Here is a 16,780-nt window from a genome sequence, read left to right as displayed (position 1 = left end):
TAATTATATATAATTTATAATATATAAGTTATATATTTATGGAATTGTTTTAGGCTTTTTATAATAATCATCTTAATTAAAGCATAACATTTAGGGAGAAAAGTGCATACATCATAATGCACTTGATGAATTTTCACAAAGTGAGTATACCCATGAAACCAAAAAATTAAATATTACCAGCACCCTAAAAGCTCTGTTCATGTACATTTCCAGGCAAGAATCCCTATCTCCAAAATAACCACTATCCAGAAAGTTTTCACCATGAACTAGTTTGATTTTTTTGTCTGTAATCATAAAATATATAATCTTGAATATCTAGCTTATTTCATTCAACATAGTGTTGGTGAGATCAATTCTTATCATGCTTATTTTGTTTAATGTAGCCTTCTGGATCACAAAACATGGTACCCTGAGGAAAAGTAGCTCATTAGAGATGCAAATTCTTAGGCCCAATTCAGTCCTACTGATTCAGAAACAATGGGGGTGGGTACAGCCATCTGAGTTTTAATAAGACCTCAAGGTGAATTTGATTCAAGCTAAAATTTGAGAAGCACTGATGTAAGGCATTTCATTATGTGTATGTGACTGTTTCATAGCTTACCTGTCCATGGCACTTTTAGTGGACAGTTGGGTAGTTGTTGGTTGCCAGCATTGAAAATATTGCATATACTTATACAAGTCTTTTATTGATATATACATATTTTTCTTGATTAAATATATTGGGATGGAATGGCTAGATCTTAGGGTATGCATTGATTCACCTTTAGTAGATTTTTTCAAACATCTTTTCAATCATATGCACCAATTTAAACATTGAACAAAATTGTGCAAAAGTTGAAGTTATTCTGCATCCTCATCAACACAAGATATAACTAAAACTATTTAACTTTAGCCATACTAGTACATGTCTGGTGGCATCTCATTGTGGTTTTACTTTGTAGTTCTATAATGATAATTAGATGAAGAACATTTACATAGCTTAGATATTTTTCCTTTATTTTATTGGGGTGAAAATTATACAGGTTTCAGGTACACAATTCTTCAACACATCATTTGTACATTGTATTGTGTTGTGTGTTCACCACCCCAATTCAAGTTTCCTTCCATCACCATTTATCCCCCCTATACCCTCCTCCACCTCCCGCAGCCCCTTGTTCCGCCAGCAATCACCACATTGAGTTCTTTCTCTCTTTTTTATTTTTTTGCTAAATCCCTCCATGTTCTTCTCCCAGTGCCACCCCACCTACACCCAACAGCTGTGAGCTGCTTTCTACCTATGAGACTGTTTCTTTTTTAATTGTTAGTTCAGTTTGTTCATTAGATTCCACATATGAGGGAAATCGTATGGTACTTGTTTTTCTCAGACTTGCTCTTTCACTTAGCATAATATTCTCCATCCCCATCTCTGCTACTACAAAGGATAAAATTTTTCTTTCTTTATTGTTTTTACGACTGAGTAGTATTCCATTGTGTGTTTTTTTCTAAAGTATCTATCAAAGTTTTTTGCCTTTTACTTACTATAGGGGCTTCTTTCTTTTTATTATTAAGGTAAATATTTCCCATATGCTCTAAATTACAAGTCCTTTGATTAGATAATTAAATGTCTTATCTTTTATTAAACACTAGAGGCCCAGTGCACGAAATTCATGCATGGGACGTGGAGCTGTCCCTCAGCCCGGCTTGCATCCTCACCAATCCGGGACTGCTGGCTCCTGACCGCTCACCTGCCTGCCTGCCTGATCGCCCCTAACCACTCTGCCTGCCTGCCTGATTGCCATTCCCCCGCTGGCCTGATCCCCATAACTGCACCTTCTTCCAGCCTGATCACCCCTAACCACCTCTGCCTTGGCCCTCACCACTGTGACTTTGTCTGGAAGGACGTCCGGAAGACGCCTGGTCTATTTAGCATATTACCCTTTTATTAGTATAGATGGTTGCCCCTAATTGCTCTCCCCTGCTGTCCTGGTAGCCCCTAACTGCTCTCACCTTCTGGCCTGGTTGCCCCTACTACTCTCCCCTGCCAGCTTGATCCCCCTAACTGCCCTCTCTTGCCAGCTTGGTCAGACCTAATTGCCTCTCCCTTGGACCCTGCCACCGTGGCTTTGTCCAGAAGACACCTGGCCAAATTAGCATATTACCAGTATATTAGTACAGATCAGTGGTTCTCAACCTTCTGGCCCTTTAAATACAGTTCCTCATGAATTATTTTCGTTGCTACTTCATAACTGTAATGTTGCTACAGTTATGAATCACAATGTAAATATCTCATATGCAGGATGGTCTTAGGTGACCGCTGTGAAAGGGTCCTTTGATGGCCAAAGGGGTCGCGACCCACAGGTTGAGAACCACTGGTATAGATGGTCGCGCCTAACTGCTCTCCTTTGACCGCCTGGTTTCCCCTAACTGCTCTCCCCTGCCAGCCTGGTTTCCCCTAACTGCTCTCCCCTGTCAGCCTATCCCCCTAACTGCTTTCCTCTGCTGACCTGATTGCCCCTAACTGTCTCTGCCTTGGCCCCTGCCACCATGGCTGTGTCCAGAAGAATGTCTGGAAGAATGTTCGGAAGATGTCCAGTCAAAATAGCATATATAAAATAATCAACTTACTAGGGTAACATCTACACTAATAAAAGAGAAACTTGCAAATTAACCTCACTACATCACTCCGCCACTCTGCTACACCCACCAGCCAATCAGAGTGACTATGCAAATTAACCCAACAAAGATGGTGGTTAATTTGCTACACAGGCGTGGAGAGAAGACTGAAGACGACTGAAGATGGCAGCGACCATGGAGCTGGAGCAAGCAGGAGGCTTGGGTTGCTCCCAGAAACGAAGGAAGCCAAGCTTCCTGACAACCCTGGACTCCGCTCAAGGAGTGGCTGGGGACCTGGGTCGTCAGGGGCAACCCAGGCCTCCAGCCCGCCCTGGGCTCCGCTCAAGGAGGGGCTGGGGGCCTGGGCTCCACTCAAGGAGTGGCTAGGGACCTGGGTCGCCGGGGGCTACCCAGGCTTCCAGCCAGCCCTGGCCTCTGCTTGAGGAGCTGGGAAAAAAAAAAAAGGAGGGGCTGGGAGCAGTTGGAGCAGAGAAGCCAAGCCTCGCTGCTGTGGCTGGACCAAAGGCCTGGGTCCCGGGTGCCAGAGGAAAACTGGTACCGGCAGCCAGGGGAAGGAAGGCCTATTGCTTGAAACTTCATGCAACAGGCCACTAGTTGGTTAATAAAATTATATAGGTTTCAAATGTATAATTTTATAATACATTATCTGTATATTCTATTGTTTGTTCACCAACGTCAAATCTCCTTCCTTCACCATTTATCCCTCTTTTACCCTCTTTTACCTGCCCCCAACATTCTTCTTCTTGCCTGATTGTTGTGGCTAAGATTTCCAGTAATATGTTGAATAAGAGTGGCAAAACAGACATCCTTGTGTTGTTCCTGGTGTTCCTTATCTCAAGGGAAACACTTGTAGTTTTTGTCCATTGAGTATAATGCTGACTGTAGGTTTGTCATATATAGTCTTTATTATGTTCAGATAGGTTTTCTCTATTCCCACTTTGCTGAAAGCTTTTATCATAAATGAGTATTGTATTTTATCAAATGCTTTTTTTATGTATTGATACAATCATGTGATTTTATCCTTCATTTGGTTTATGTGGTGTATCATGTTTATGAATTTTCGGATATTATGCTAACCTTGTATACCCCACTTTATCATAGTGTTTGACCTTTTGAATGTATTGCTGGATCCAGTTTGGTAATATTTTGTCAAGGATTTTAGCATTTAAGTTCATCAGGGATATTGGTCTATAATATTCTTTCTATGTAATGTCTTTATCTGGTTTTGGAATTCCAATAAGGCTGGCCTCAGAAAAAGAACTTGGGAGTCTTCCCTTGGATTTTTGGAATAGTTTGAGGAGGATAGGTGTCAAATTTTCTTTGGTTAAAATTCACCTGTGAAGCCATCCAGTCAAGGAACTTTTTTTTTTAATTATCATTATTACTGCTTCAATTTCCTTATTTGTAATCAGTCTATTCATATTTTCTGATTCTTCCTGATTCAGTTTTGGAAGATTGTATGTTTCTAGGAATTTATCTATTTTGTTCAGATTGTCCACTTGGTTGGCATACAGTTGTGTGTAATATTTTCTTGCAATCCTTTGTATTTCTGTGTCATTTGTTACTTCTTTTATTTCTGATTTTATTTATTTGGGTCCTCTTTCTCTCTCTCTTTTTTTTTTTTTTTTGGATGTGTCTGATTAGAGGTTTGTCAATCTTGTTCATCTTTTCAAAGAACCAGCTCTTGTTTCCATGGATGATTTGTACTTTTTTTAGACTCTATTTTCTTTATTTCTTCTCTGATCTTTATTATTTCCTTTCTTCTAATCATTTTGGGATTTTTTTGTTTGTTTTTTCTACTTTATTTAAATGTAAAATTAGATTGTTTATTTGAGATGTTTCTTGTTTCAAATATGCCTGTATCTCTATTAATTTCCCTTCCAGGACTGCTTTAGCTGTGCTTCATATGTTTTAGGTTGGGTTTTCATTTTTATATGTTTCAAGGAATGTTTTCATTTTTCTTTCATTGAATTTTTAACCCATTAAGTGCTTGCTATCATGTTATTTAGCCTCCATTGCTTTATGTGTTTTCAGTTTTTTTCTTGTGATTGATATCTAGTTTCATACTGCTATGGTCAGAAAAGATGCTTGATACGATTTCAGTCTTCTTAAATTTACTGAGACTTATTGTGTGCCCTAATATGTGGTCTATCTTGTAAAATGTTCTATGAATATCCTGTAATTCTGATGCTTTGGGGTGATATGCTTTGCAGATATCAATTAAATCCATCTGGTCTAGTGTGCCATTTAAGGCTGCTGTTCCTTGATTTTCTGTCTGGAAGACTTACGCATTGATGTCAGTGGGGTATTAAAATCCCCCACTATGACTGTATTATTGTCAATCTCTCCCCTAGTCCATCAAAATATGCTTTATATATTTAGGTGCTCCTATGTTGGGTTTATAAATGTGTACAATGGTTATATCCTCTTGTTAGATTGATTCCTTTATCATTACGCAGTGTCTTTCCTTGTGTCTTTATAGCCTTTGTTTTAAAGTCCATTTTGTCAGATAAATGTATTACTACTCCATTACATTACCTTTTGCATGAAATATCTTTTTCCATCCCTTTAGTTTTAGTCTGTGTGTTTCTTTATTATGAGGTGGATCCTTTGTAGACAACATATATATAGATCCTGTTTTCTTGTCCATTCAGCTACCCTATGTATTTTCATTAGAGCATTTAAGCCATTTGCATTTAAAGTGATTATTATAGGTATGTATTTACTGCCATTTTATTCTTTATAATTATGTTCCTCTGTTTTACTTTTGTTTGTCTTATTCTTCTCCTACTACTACTCATTCTCCTTCCTCTTCATTATAATCATTATAAACATGGATAGAGTGAATAATGTTTCATCTTTATTGACTGAATTTACCCAAAAGTATTTCATTTTTAATGAAAAATATGACATTTTTTCAACTCTAAAAATTGCTGTTTTTTATTAGTTTTGCTAAGTGATGATACAGAAAAATATTCTAAATGTTAAAATAATGTTAATTTTTGTTAATTTAATATTTAATTCTTATTTCACTTGGTTTTCCATATTTCAAGAGATGTCTTTTCAAAGGCTAAAGAGAACCCTGAGGTGTGAGAGATGAGAAGACTTTGTGTTAAAATAATTAGGATTTAATCAATATTCTATGTCAGGATATATCTATTCATACCCAGATAGGAAATGAGAAAAAGAAAAATAGGCATTCTGTCAAGGTAATCAAAAGTTTACACATTTTTAAAGAATATAAACAAAATTATGATTTATCATCTCTTTCCACAGATGGTCTATGTGGCACGGAATGCTAAAGATGTGGCTGTGTCCTATTTTTATTTCTACCAAATGGCAAAATTGCACCCAGAGCCTGGTACATGGGAGGAGTTTCTGGGTAAATTCATGACTGGGAAGGGTGAGTCCAATTCTTACTTTAATCATGGAGTTTCATAATGAAAAGTCTTTTTTTTTTGCAAGGATATATAAAGTTCAGATATAAATTTTGTATTTATTATAAACCTAATATGCCCTCAGCACTCTACTAATGCATGAGAGAGACAATAGAAGAAAAAGAATACATTGCCATTTCTTCCCTTTAAGGACTTTTGGAAAATATATGACACACAGGTTTTTAAGCCCTTGGTCTCATTGTTTCATTAGTACTTGGTGACTACTGCCTTGCTGTATGTCATTGTATTGTTTTGATTTTATACATATTTCTTGGACTCTCTTCTTCTTTTTTTTAAATTCAAATTTGACTGTATTTTTTAAAAGTCTGCATGAAAAAAGTCAACAAAAAATAGAAATGACAAACAAACTGTACAAATGCATATTTAACACATGAAATACAAAAAAATAAATTTCTTAATGTATACAGAGCTTTTGTAAATTGATAAAATCAAACTCCTATTAAAAACTGACCAAGAATCCAACCAAATGGAACATAGAAATGGAAATACAAATAGCTTTAAACATATGAAACCATATTTATAAGAAGATAAATGTAAATTAAAATGATGAGATGCCATCCATATTTCACCTATCAGATTGACAAAGATAAACACATTGTGTTGATGGGAGGGTGGGGAGTCAAGTCATCTCATGGATTGTTGGTGAGATGATAAATTGATACAAACTATATGGAAACCAAGTTGGCAATAGCTATCCAAAGTTTTAAAGGAAAGCTTGTAAAGTTGTTTTGTTTTTCTTTATTGATTAAGGTATTACATATGTGTCCTTACTTTTCTTAACCATTTCTTCAGTTTAATTCTATAAACTAAAAATTATTGAATGAAGATTTTAACTTCAAGGTTCTTCTTTTCTATCTGTGTTATTTCTCTTTCAGGAAAACATACTCATACCCATGGTAGTAACTCTACTTTAATTTTCATATAAACATTTTCCAAGTCTCTTTTCAAAGCAAATACATCTCAATGGCATCTTGCATTTTTTTTTTTTACTCCTGCCATTGTTTGGACTATACTGTGTCCATAGAATGTCTACTCATTCTTATTATCAATGACCAACTCTTCTTAGAACTAGATACACTCTACTTCCACCACAGCTCGTTCTTCATCTCTCCATCCCTATGCTTTTCACTCCCTTTTTCCCTCTGCTATGAACATCTGTACCACTTATTGTCTGTATTATTACCTGCCATCTTGCTCTTCTAGTTTTAATTTTATTTACCAAAGGTTGTGTTCATTTGCTAAGGCTGCCACAAAGTACCACAGACTGAGTGGCTTAAACAACAAAACTTTATTTTCCCACAGTTTGGGAAGCTAAAATTCAAGAAGGTATCCTCATGATAGTTTCTTCTGAGGCCCTTTTTGTGGCCTTGTAGATGACCACCTTCTCTGTCTTCACATGGTCTTCTCTCCATATATGTCTGGGTTATAATTATCTCCTCTTAGAAAGAGATCAGTTATACTGGATTAAGACCTGTCAGGGATGTGGAAACTTTCCCATTTCCCTCTTAGTTCTTCTGGTGGGCAGAATGAACATAAGGCAGGTTAACAAAAGTTTTAATACTTGCATTATGGGGAATTCACATAAGCATGAAAATTTCAAAGACAGGAAGGCAAGATGAGGTCTATATATCATTCTGGATCAAGGAGAAACCAGGGAAGTAAGGCAAATGTACAAGCAGATCTTTAGTAAACAAGTGTTTATGGGCCATCTTGAAACAATGAGACACATGAAGGATTTTGAGGAAATGGGCTTTGCCAGGCTCCTCCTTGCACCATACCTTATTCAAATTAAACTGGAATATCCCATGATGATATCTCCCTTCCTGGAGCATGTCCACTCTCTTAAATTTTTTTAGTCAATGAAGGGGAAGGCCAAAGTTTCTTCCTGAGCCTCTGAGCCTTGATTATTTTTAGCTTGAAATATGTAATCTGCATGCCAGAGTGGCACATTTTGGTGAGACTGATTTTGATCCACATCTTAATGAGCTCATTTTAACTTTACCTCTGAAAAGACACCATCTTCAAATATAGTCACACTAGTGACCTGGTACACTGATTCATGCACATTGAAAGGAAATTAATTAGACACGCCCTGGAGCCAACCTTCTGCAGTCTCTCCCCTGAGTCTGCCGAGTGAGTGGGGTCCCTGTGGCAGGGGGGGTCCCTCGGCCTGGCCTGGGGGATTGGGCTGAAACTGGCTCTCTGACATCCCCTGAGGGGTCCCAGAGTGTGAGAGGGCACTCTGCAAAGTTGCTGTAGTGCAGGGTGTGGAATGCAAATGCAAGTGTGCAGTAAACCAGATTCGGGGCCCACAGTGCCCCAGCAACAACATAACCCACAGCCGAAGGTGAAATCATGTGCCACACTAGGAATCAGGCTCCCTCCTCTGGTTTTGGGGCTCATCACCCGAGAACCGTTGCTGCCAAGTCACGGCAGTTCAGCAGCTCATGCGTTGAGCATTTGCCCCCTGGTGGTCAGTGTGCATCATAGCTACCAGTTGGATGGGGGGATGGACACTTAGCATATTAGCCTTTTATATATATATAGATTCTGAGGTATTGGGCTTCAGACTTCAACACATGAATTTCAGGTTAGACACAATTCAGCCATAATACTCTGCTTTCTGGGTCCCCCAAATCTATGTCCTCACATTCAAAATGCATTCACTATATCCCTCAAACCCCAAAAGTCTTAAACTATTCCAGCATCAATTCTGAGTCTAAAATCTCATCTAAATTATCCCTAGCTGCTTTTGTTCAGTGGGTAGAGCATTGGCCTGTGGACTGAAGAGTCCCGGGTTTGATTCCGGTCGGGGGCATGTACCTTGGTTGCAAAATCCTCCCTGGATAAAATTCCTAACTGTGAACTTGTGAAATTAAATAGTCTTCTTCCAAAATATAATGGTGGGACAACCATTAAGATAAACATTCCCATGTGGAAAAAATAAATAAGACAGAAAAAAAAGCTGAAATTTAGCAAGGCAAATTCCATTAGATTTCAATGCTTGAGAATAGTCATCTGGATTAGGGCCCACCCTTAATGACATCATTTTAACTGAATTATTTCTTTAAAGGTCCCATGACTAAAGTCAGTCATATTCTGAACTACTGACTGATGTTTAGGACTTCAACTGAAGAATTTTGGGGAACACAGTTTGTCCCATAATAGAAGTATTTTATTCTAAGTAGATGGTAAATTCAGTGAGAGCAGGGGTGATTTGATAGAGCTCCCTTATACCATCATATCTTTTTCTTGAACTAGTAAATAAGCAGTATATATTCCTTACCACTTTTGTTTTGAATTACACTTGGAGTAACATTTAACAATTTAATAATTCTTGACTTCATGTAAATAGTTTTAAGTTGCAAACATTTTACCTTTCAATGTAGTGGCTTTTGGTTCTTGGTATGACCATGTGAAAGGCTGGTGGGAGAAAAGGAAAGATTATCGTATCCTCTACCTATTCTATGAAGACATGAAAGAGGTAAGAAACAACCACAATTTCTTCTTTATTTTTTAAGGAAACCTATGCTTCACCTTTTTTTGTATCACACTTTCCTTTCCTCTTGCTCTATAAATATGACTATTAACTCTGACTTGAAAAATTCATCTTTTAGGCAATCCACCTCTTTCTAACTCCACTGCTTCCTACTCTAGTTCAGGCAACTATCTTGATTTATTTGTTCTATCTCATTTTGCATCTATTATCCATTTAGAAAGAATGATCTTGAAACCTAAATAAAAATATGTCATCTTTGAAAAAGGTTTCAAATCTCTCAATGGCTTCTATCACTATGTGAGAAATAGTCATTACTGTAATTTATGAACTTCAGCATGTTTAGTTCCTGTCTATCTCTCCAGTATCTTCTGGTGCCATTATTTCTTTTCTCTGTAAGTGAGCTTACCTGAAATATTTCTTCTCACTATTTTCAGATTAACTTCTTCTCATCCTTCATGTCTTCAATTAAATGTAACTTCTCCACAAAGTTCTTTTATGTCCACAATGTCAAATAATCTACCTCATTATTTTCTATTAAACTCTGTTTTGCTGCTATTATTCTTTAAATAGTATCCACCACCATTTGTAATTATTTTATGTATGTGTTTCTTTACTTATGTTTTGTTGTTCTCTAATGTAAGCTCCTTGAACATAGAGACCAAATTTAATTTATCTATGATTGTTTCCCCAAGTGGCAAACATATGGGAAAACAATGTAATTTCCTTATTTATTTTAGATTTTTTCTCATCTTCTGTCTTATTATTAGCATGGAAAATAGTTCACTCCCTAATTTGATAAAAAACTTATTTTGATCTGATTATTTACACAATCTATTTAAGAAATGTTGCACATTTCTTTAAATTGAATGTTTCTCGAATAGCTTGTCTACAGCTCTCTTTTCTCTTTAACATGGAGCCTATGTGTGTGGGGCAAAGGGTAAATTATATAAGACATCACAAGAATGAGGATGGGCTGAGATCCCTGGAAACAATGTCTACTGACCTCCCTCCCCATAGACTATCTGGTTTATCTGCCTCAATTGCTCAGAATCCAGTGCCTTGACTCAGCCTCATCTTGGTCCCTTAGATTTTTCTGAATTCCTTTAGATGATTATGACTACCATTAATCTCTTATTTGGGAAATCTCTTCTACCATCTCTTGGGAAACCACCTTACCCAGCTAAGGTGACCCCCTCTGGTAGATTCCTTAGTCCAGTGATGGCGAACCTATGACACGCGTGTCAGAGGTGACACACGAACTCATTTTTTTGGTTGATTTTTCTTTGTTAAATGGCATTTAAATATATAAAATAAATATCAAAAATATGTCTTTGTTTTACTATGGTTGCAAATATCAAAAAATTTCTATATGTGACACCGCACCAGAGTTAAGTTAGGGTTTTTCAAAATGCTGGCACGCCGAGCTCAAAAGGTTCGCCATCACTGCCTTAGTCTAATTCTTTGACTTTTCTGAATCCTATTTAAACCATTTTTTTTTTTACCTGTGACTCTGAATCATGGTGATTTATTACCCTAGTTGTGAGTCTAGAAGCAATAAGTAGTGGTTGGGGTGGATCTTGAAGAGGATAGGCATTATCTTGGGAGGAAAATTCCCTAATGAGGTCATAATACAGTCTTCCAGCAAAGGAAGTTTATCTCTTCAAATATGGGAGGAAAATCTATATCTGCTGGCAGAAAAAAGTTCGAAGTTACTCAAGGGTCCTAGAGTCCTTGCGTCATCAGATCACCCCTAATTCTCATTACAAGCTTGAACAGTCCACACTTTCCTTATTACTCTTCCATTTAACCTTCACATCATGGACTTGGCACAACTGGGAATTAAACTTACATTGTAATTCCTCCACTAGAATAATTAAGTTGTGTGTTTAATTTGCAGCAAATTTAGTTCTTTAGCTACCAGAAATAGATTATTTTAGAGCCACTACAGAAACTCTAGTTCTGTTTCCATGAATTGAGATGGGTAGCGCCAGAAAGCTAAATTTCAGATTGCCCTTATGCCTGATCTTACCAGGTCACTAAGATTATGACTCTCTGCCTCAGTTTGGTTTGTACCACCAAGGACACCTCACCAATGAATAGCAGGGTACAAACTCTTTGGTCTGAGTGCCATTCTTTCATTTGTATCTAACATGCTGTCCTATGTATAGTTTGATGCACAGAAAAGGGAAATCATAATAAATACATCAAATGGTTCTCTCTTCTTCATTGTTGCCTCTTTCTCCTCCCCATCTTTCCTTATGCTGGAAAATGAACAGGATTTTATTTTACTTTCTCTTAATGTACTCATACTATCAAAAAATCTATGTAGGTGTGAAAGATAAAAAGAGTATCCTTTTTTTCCACTATATGAGAACTCTCTGAGATAAGTAATCTATTATTTTTATTGAGATAAAATTTACATGTAACACAATATTAGATTCAAGTATACAACATAATGATTCAATATATGTATATATTGTGAAATTATCACCACATTAAGTCTAGTTGACATTCATCACCACACATAATTACAATTTTTTTTTTTTGGGAATCAGAACTTTTAAAATATACTCTCTTAGCAACTTTCAAATATACAATATAATATTATTAACTATAGTTAACAATTATTCCTGGTCTTAAAGAAAACACTTTCAGCTTTTCACCACTGAGTATGTTAGGTATAGACCTGTCATATATGCCCTGTATATATGTTTCTTCTATACCCATTTTGTTGAGAGTTTTTTAATTACATCTATTGAGATGATAATATGCTTTTTACCTTTAATTTTGTTAATGTGGTGCATCACTTTGATTGATTTACAGATGTTGAACCATCCTAGAACCCCAGGAAAAAATCCCACTTGATCATAGTGTATGTTCTTTTAAAAGTACTATTGAATTTTGTTTGAATATTTTGCATCTGTGCTCATCAGGGATGTTAGCCTCTAATTTTCTTTTCTTGTACTGCCCTGGTCTTTGGTATCAGGGTAATGCTAGCCTTATAAAATAACTTTAGAAATGTTCCCCCCTCTTCTGTTTTTTTTAAAGAGTTTGAGAAGGATTTCATTCTTAGGAAAATTTTTAGTAGGTAACCTATTCTTGATATTAACTATAAAAAAAACTATGGGATTTTGAAAATTATATCTTATGATAATAGTAACTTGCTTTATCAACATCTTTTATTCTACAGGTTAATTCTATTTTTTAATGTAAAAGGTTGAATTGATTCAGTCTTTTTCTTTGTACTTTTTGGAAAAAAAAATTCTTCTAGCAAATACAACCAAGAGTAGGATATGTACTTGGGAAAGCAAAATGAAAAGTATGGATAAAATATAAAATCATTTCCTCTACCACATTGACATATAGAACATAATTTAATGTGTTTAACTACCTCATGACTAAATCTATGTGAAATAATTTGTTGTCTTTATAATTTTTTAGAATCCAAAGCGTGAAATTCAGAAATTGTTGAAATTTCTAGATAAAAACCTTCCAGAAGAAACTGTGAATAAAATCATCTATCATAGTTCTTTTGATGTAATGAAGCAGAATCCCTGTGCAAATTATACTACTGTACCATCATTTGATATGGATCATTCTGTGTCACCCTTCATGAGAAAAGGTGAGGACATCATATACTAGTTTCTGTAGTGCTTGTTATTCACATTAAAGAGAATATAGGTGGATTAATGAGAACAATATTATAAGAAATGGAAAGAGATTGAGATAAAAATGTAGGAAAACTGAAGACATTTGAGAAAATAATTTATGGCAAAGAAACTCTATGATTGCTGTAATATTAGCATATAAGACAAGTCTTTAATAAGAAATGTTTACTCAAGAGCCTATGTATCAATAAGCATGAGTCTTGGTATCCATTGCTATAGCAGAAGAATGCCCTTTATTTTTCTGAATTATCTAGATATCTACCCATCATTCCTTAGAAATTTTGCTGTGGTAGGTAAAAAGCTTATATGATATTACACATACTAAATTAATGAGGGAAAGTATCAACTCCTTGAGGTTGCTGCTATGATTATGGTAAATTATTGCATCCTCAGAATTGAACTCAATGTATAGCTAGCATCTTGCACAAAAATAGTTCTTTAATAAATGATAAATATGAGTTGAATTGAATTGCATGTGTGTGTGTATGTGTGTGTGTGTGAGAGAGAGAGAGAGAGAGAGATCGAAAGAGAGAGAGATTTTGTTAGTTGTGTAAGGTTGCTGCTATGATTATGGTAAATTATTGCATCCTCAGAATTGAACTCAATGTATAGCTAGCATCTTGCACAAAAATAGTTCTTTAATAAATGATAAATATGAGTTGAATTGAATTGCATGTGTGTGTGTATGTGTGTGTGTGTGAGAGAGAGAGAGAGAGAGAGAGAGAGAGAGAGAGAGATTTTGTTAGTTGTGTTCATGTTAGTCAGCTTTGTTATAAAACAAACAACTCAAAGAATCTCAATGGCTTAAAACCACAATATTTAATTTTCACTTAATGTTGGTGGATGTTGGTCATTTGTGGCTGCTGCAGTTCTACTCAGCACTTTTTTAGTCTGATCAGTGTTTATTGGCTACCATGGGCTTCCAGTGATGGCGAACCTATGACACGCGTGTCAGAGGTGACACGCGAACTCATTTTTTTTGGTTGATTTTTCTTTGTTAAATGGCATTTAAATATATAAAATAAATATCAAAAATATAAATCTTTGTTTTACTATGGTTGCAAATATCAAAAAATTTCTATATGTGACACGGCACCAGAGTTAAGTTAGGGTTTTTCAAAATGCTGACACGCTGAGCTCAAAAGGTTCGCCATCACTGGCTTAGCCTCTTGTGTTTTCTCTTTCTGAAGCTCAGGCTGATACAACTGCTTGTTTGTGGGATACAACCACTATCATGGTGTAGATAGAAGAAAAGCAAGAGAGGTAGTGGAAACTTGCGATGTCTTTTAAAAACTTCAATTCAGATCTCGTATATATTGCACATATTCAAATTTCATTGGCCAAAGCATATCAAAAACGCAAGCCCAAAGTTAGTGAGGCAAAGATGAATCACATGACACTTGACAATTTTCAGAGATGTAAAATCTCCTTACCATGAAGGAGAGAGAGAATAATACACACTGAGACAGTTTTGGAGAGAGCCTATAAAGGGAATGTTAAAGGTAACTTTAATTATAATGTATCTTGATGCATTCTAGAGATTTTTATTTTAAAAGGTTAGGAAGACTGCCATGGATGTCTTGCTGGAGATATCTGACTCTCAAGCATGTATGATTTTGCCTCCCAGGAGACATTTGGAAACATCTGGAGGTATTTTTGATGGTCATGAGAAGGGTATGTAACTGGCTTCTAACAGAGGCCAGGGATGCTGATAAACATCCTACAATGCATAGGGCAACCCCACATCCTCCCCAGCAAAGAATCCTCTGGCTTCAAATGTTAAGAGTGGAGATATAAATAAAATGCCACAGTTCAGAAATCCCAAGCCAGATTGAAAAATTTACTTTGACATCTTCTCTTCCATTTTTTTAAATCTAAAACTCAACTTCTAGATGTGTCTCCTGTGAGATATTCTATGAAAATGACATTGTTTTTATCACATATTTATTGCACATGCTGTGTCCTGTATGTATTCTTCTTTTGAAGTTTTAAGTACAGTTAGTATTTTGAAGATTAAGCAACCTATAATAAAGACATATGCTTAATTACATTTAACCCGGTGATTTCCCAATCTTACTTAATCATGGAACTTTTAAAAATAAATTACATTTGACATTGGAAAATGGGTTTTTAAGGACTGAAACATTTTCTGTATCTTTTGTTAACAAATCTTCTGAAGTCAAAGAGAATATGTTGTATATTTTCCCAGTGGCATTTCTTGAAGCTACTTAAAAAGGTTTTTTTCTTGCCGAAACCGGTTTGGCTCAGTGGATAGAGCGTCGGCCTGAGAACTGAAGGGTCCCAGGTTCGATTCCGGTCAAGGGCATGTACCTGGGTTTCGGGCACATCCCCAGTAGGAGATGTGCAGGAGGCTGCTGATCAATGTTTCTCTCTCATCGATCTTTCTAACTCTCTATCCCTCTACCTTCCACTCTGTAAAAAATCAATAAAATATATTTTTTTAAAAAAAGGTTTTTTCTTCATATAAGATACAGGGAAAATGCATGGAATTTTTGGAAAACTAAGAAGGTGTAGGAGTCTGGGAGTGGAGCAGGAGGTAATTAATGGAGTTTTGGAGTAGATAAGACATTCTGAAGGTTTAAAAATATAAGCATGATAATTCAAATTAGAATTCATCTTAGATAGAAATTTGACAGTAATCTCAAATTTACCATTTATGTTTCTTTTCAGGTATTTCAGGAGACTGGAAGAATAAGTTCACTGTAGCCCAAAACGAGAAATTTGAAGAAGATTATGAAAAGAAAATGAAAGGGTCTACATTGCAGTTTCGTTCCGAAATCTAAGAAATACCTGCTCTTTGTCCAACTCCTTTAGCTGGCACTTAAATTAGAAAAAAAAAATCTCTTTAAACATTTAGTGAAAGAAAACCTTATATGTGGTATTTCCTTATTTACTAATAATGGTGATTTATAATAGAATATCCAAAGAATTTAAAAGTCTCCATATCAAAAATTAGTACTCTGTGATTTTTAATTACTTCCCACAATGTTTTTACTATTCTTAAAGATTAAACAATAAAATAAAGCTTGAAATCTATAAATTTACCTGGTTTATTTCTTTAAATTCAACTTCTGGGTCTTTGAACTTGCAAAGAAGATATTTAGGGGAGTCTTCAAAATAGAGTGATTAGAACAAAAATATCCCCTTAAAAGGTTTTTTTAAATTTTTTAAAAATATATTTTATTGATTTTTTACAGAGAGGAAGGAGAGGGATATAGAGTTAGAAACATCCATGAGAGAGAAACATCGATCAGCTGCCTCCTGCACACTCCCTACTGGGGATGTGCCCGCAACCAAGGTACATGCCCTTGACCAGAATCGAACCTGGGACCCTTGAGTCCGCAGGCTGACGCTCTATCCACTGAGCCAAACCAGTCAGGGCAGCCCCTTAAAAGGTCTTAATTTATCTTTGTTATATGATTAGAATGATAACTATGTATGGTAATGAATATTAGCTAGGAACTTATTGTGATCATTTTACAATATAAACATCTGTGAATTACTTTGCTGTATACTTGAAA

The 16,780-nt window shown here is 35.9% G+C and overlaps 1 protein-coding gene across 1 annotated transcript in view; it reads left to right on the top strand.

The window, feature by feature from the left end:
* Positions 1–16,465, top strand: part of LOC102247199 (sulfotransferase 1 family member D1) — a 34,348-nt gene extending 17,883 nt beyond the window's left edge. The window contains exons 5-8 of the mRNA XM_005859265.2: positions 5,890–6,016; positions 9,461–9,555; positions 13,012–13,192; positions 15,930–16,465. Coding sequence (XP_005859327.1) covers positions 5,890–6,016; positions 9,461–9,555; positions 13,012–13,192; positions 15,930–16,042 — 516 coding nt within the window. The 3' untranslated portion in view covers positions 16,043–16,465. The remainder of the gene's footprint in view (positions 1–5,889; positions 6,017–9,460; positions 9,556–13,011; positions 13,193–15,929) is intronic.
* Positions 16,466–16,780: the final 315 nt, after the last annotated feature.

The sequence above is a fragment of the Myotis brandtii genome, unplaced genomic scaffold (assembly GCF_000412655.1).
Source record: "Myotis brandtii unplaced genomic scaffold, ASM41265v1 scaffold1237, whole genome shotgun sequence".
NCBI lineage: Eukaryota > Metazoa > Chordata > Mammalia > Chiroptera > Vespertilionidae > Myotis > Myotis brandtii.
Note: the sequence above shows the minus strand (reverse complement) of the source record. Positions and strands in the feature narration are given on the sequence as shown.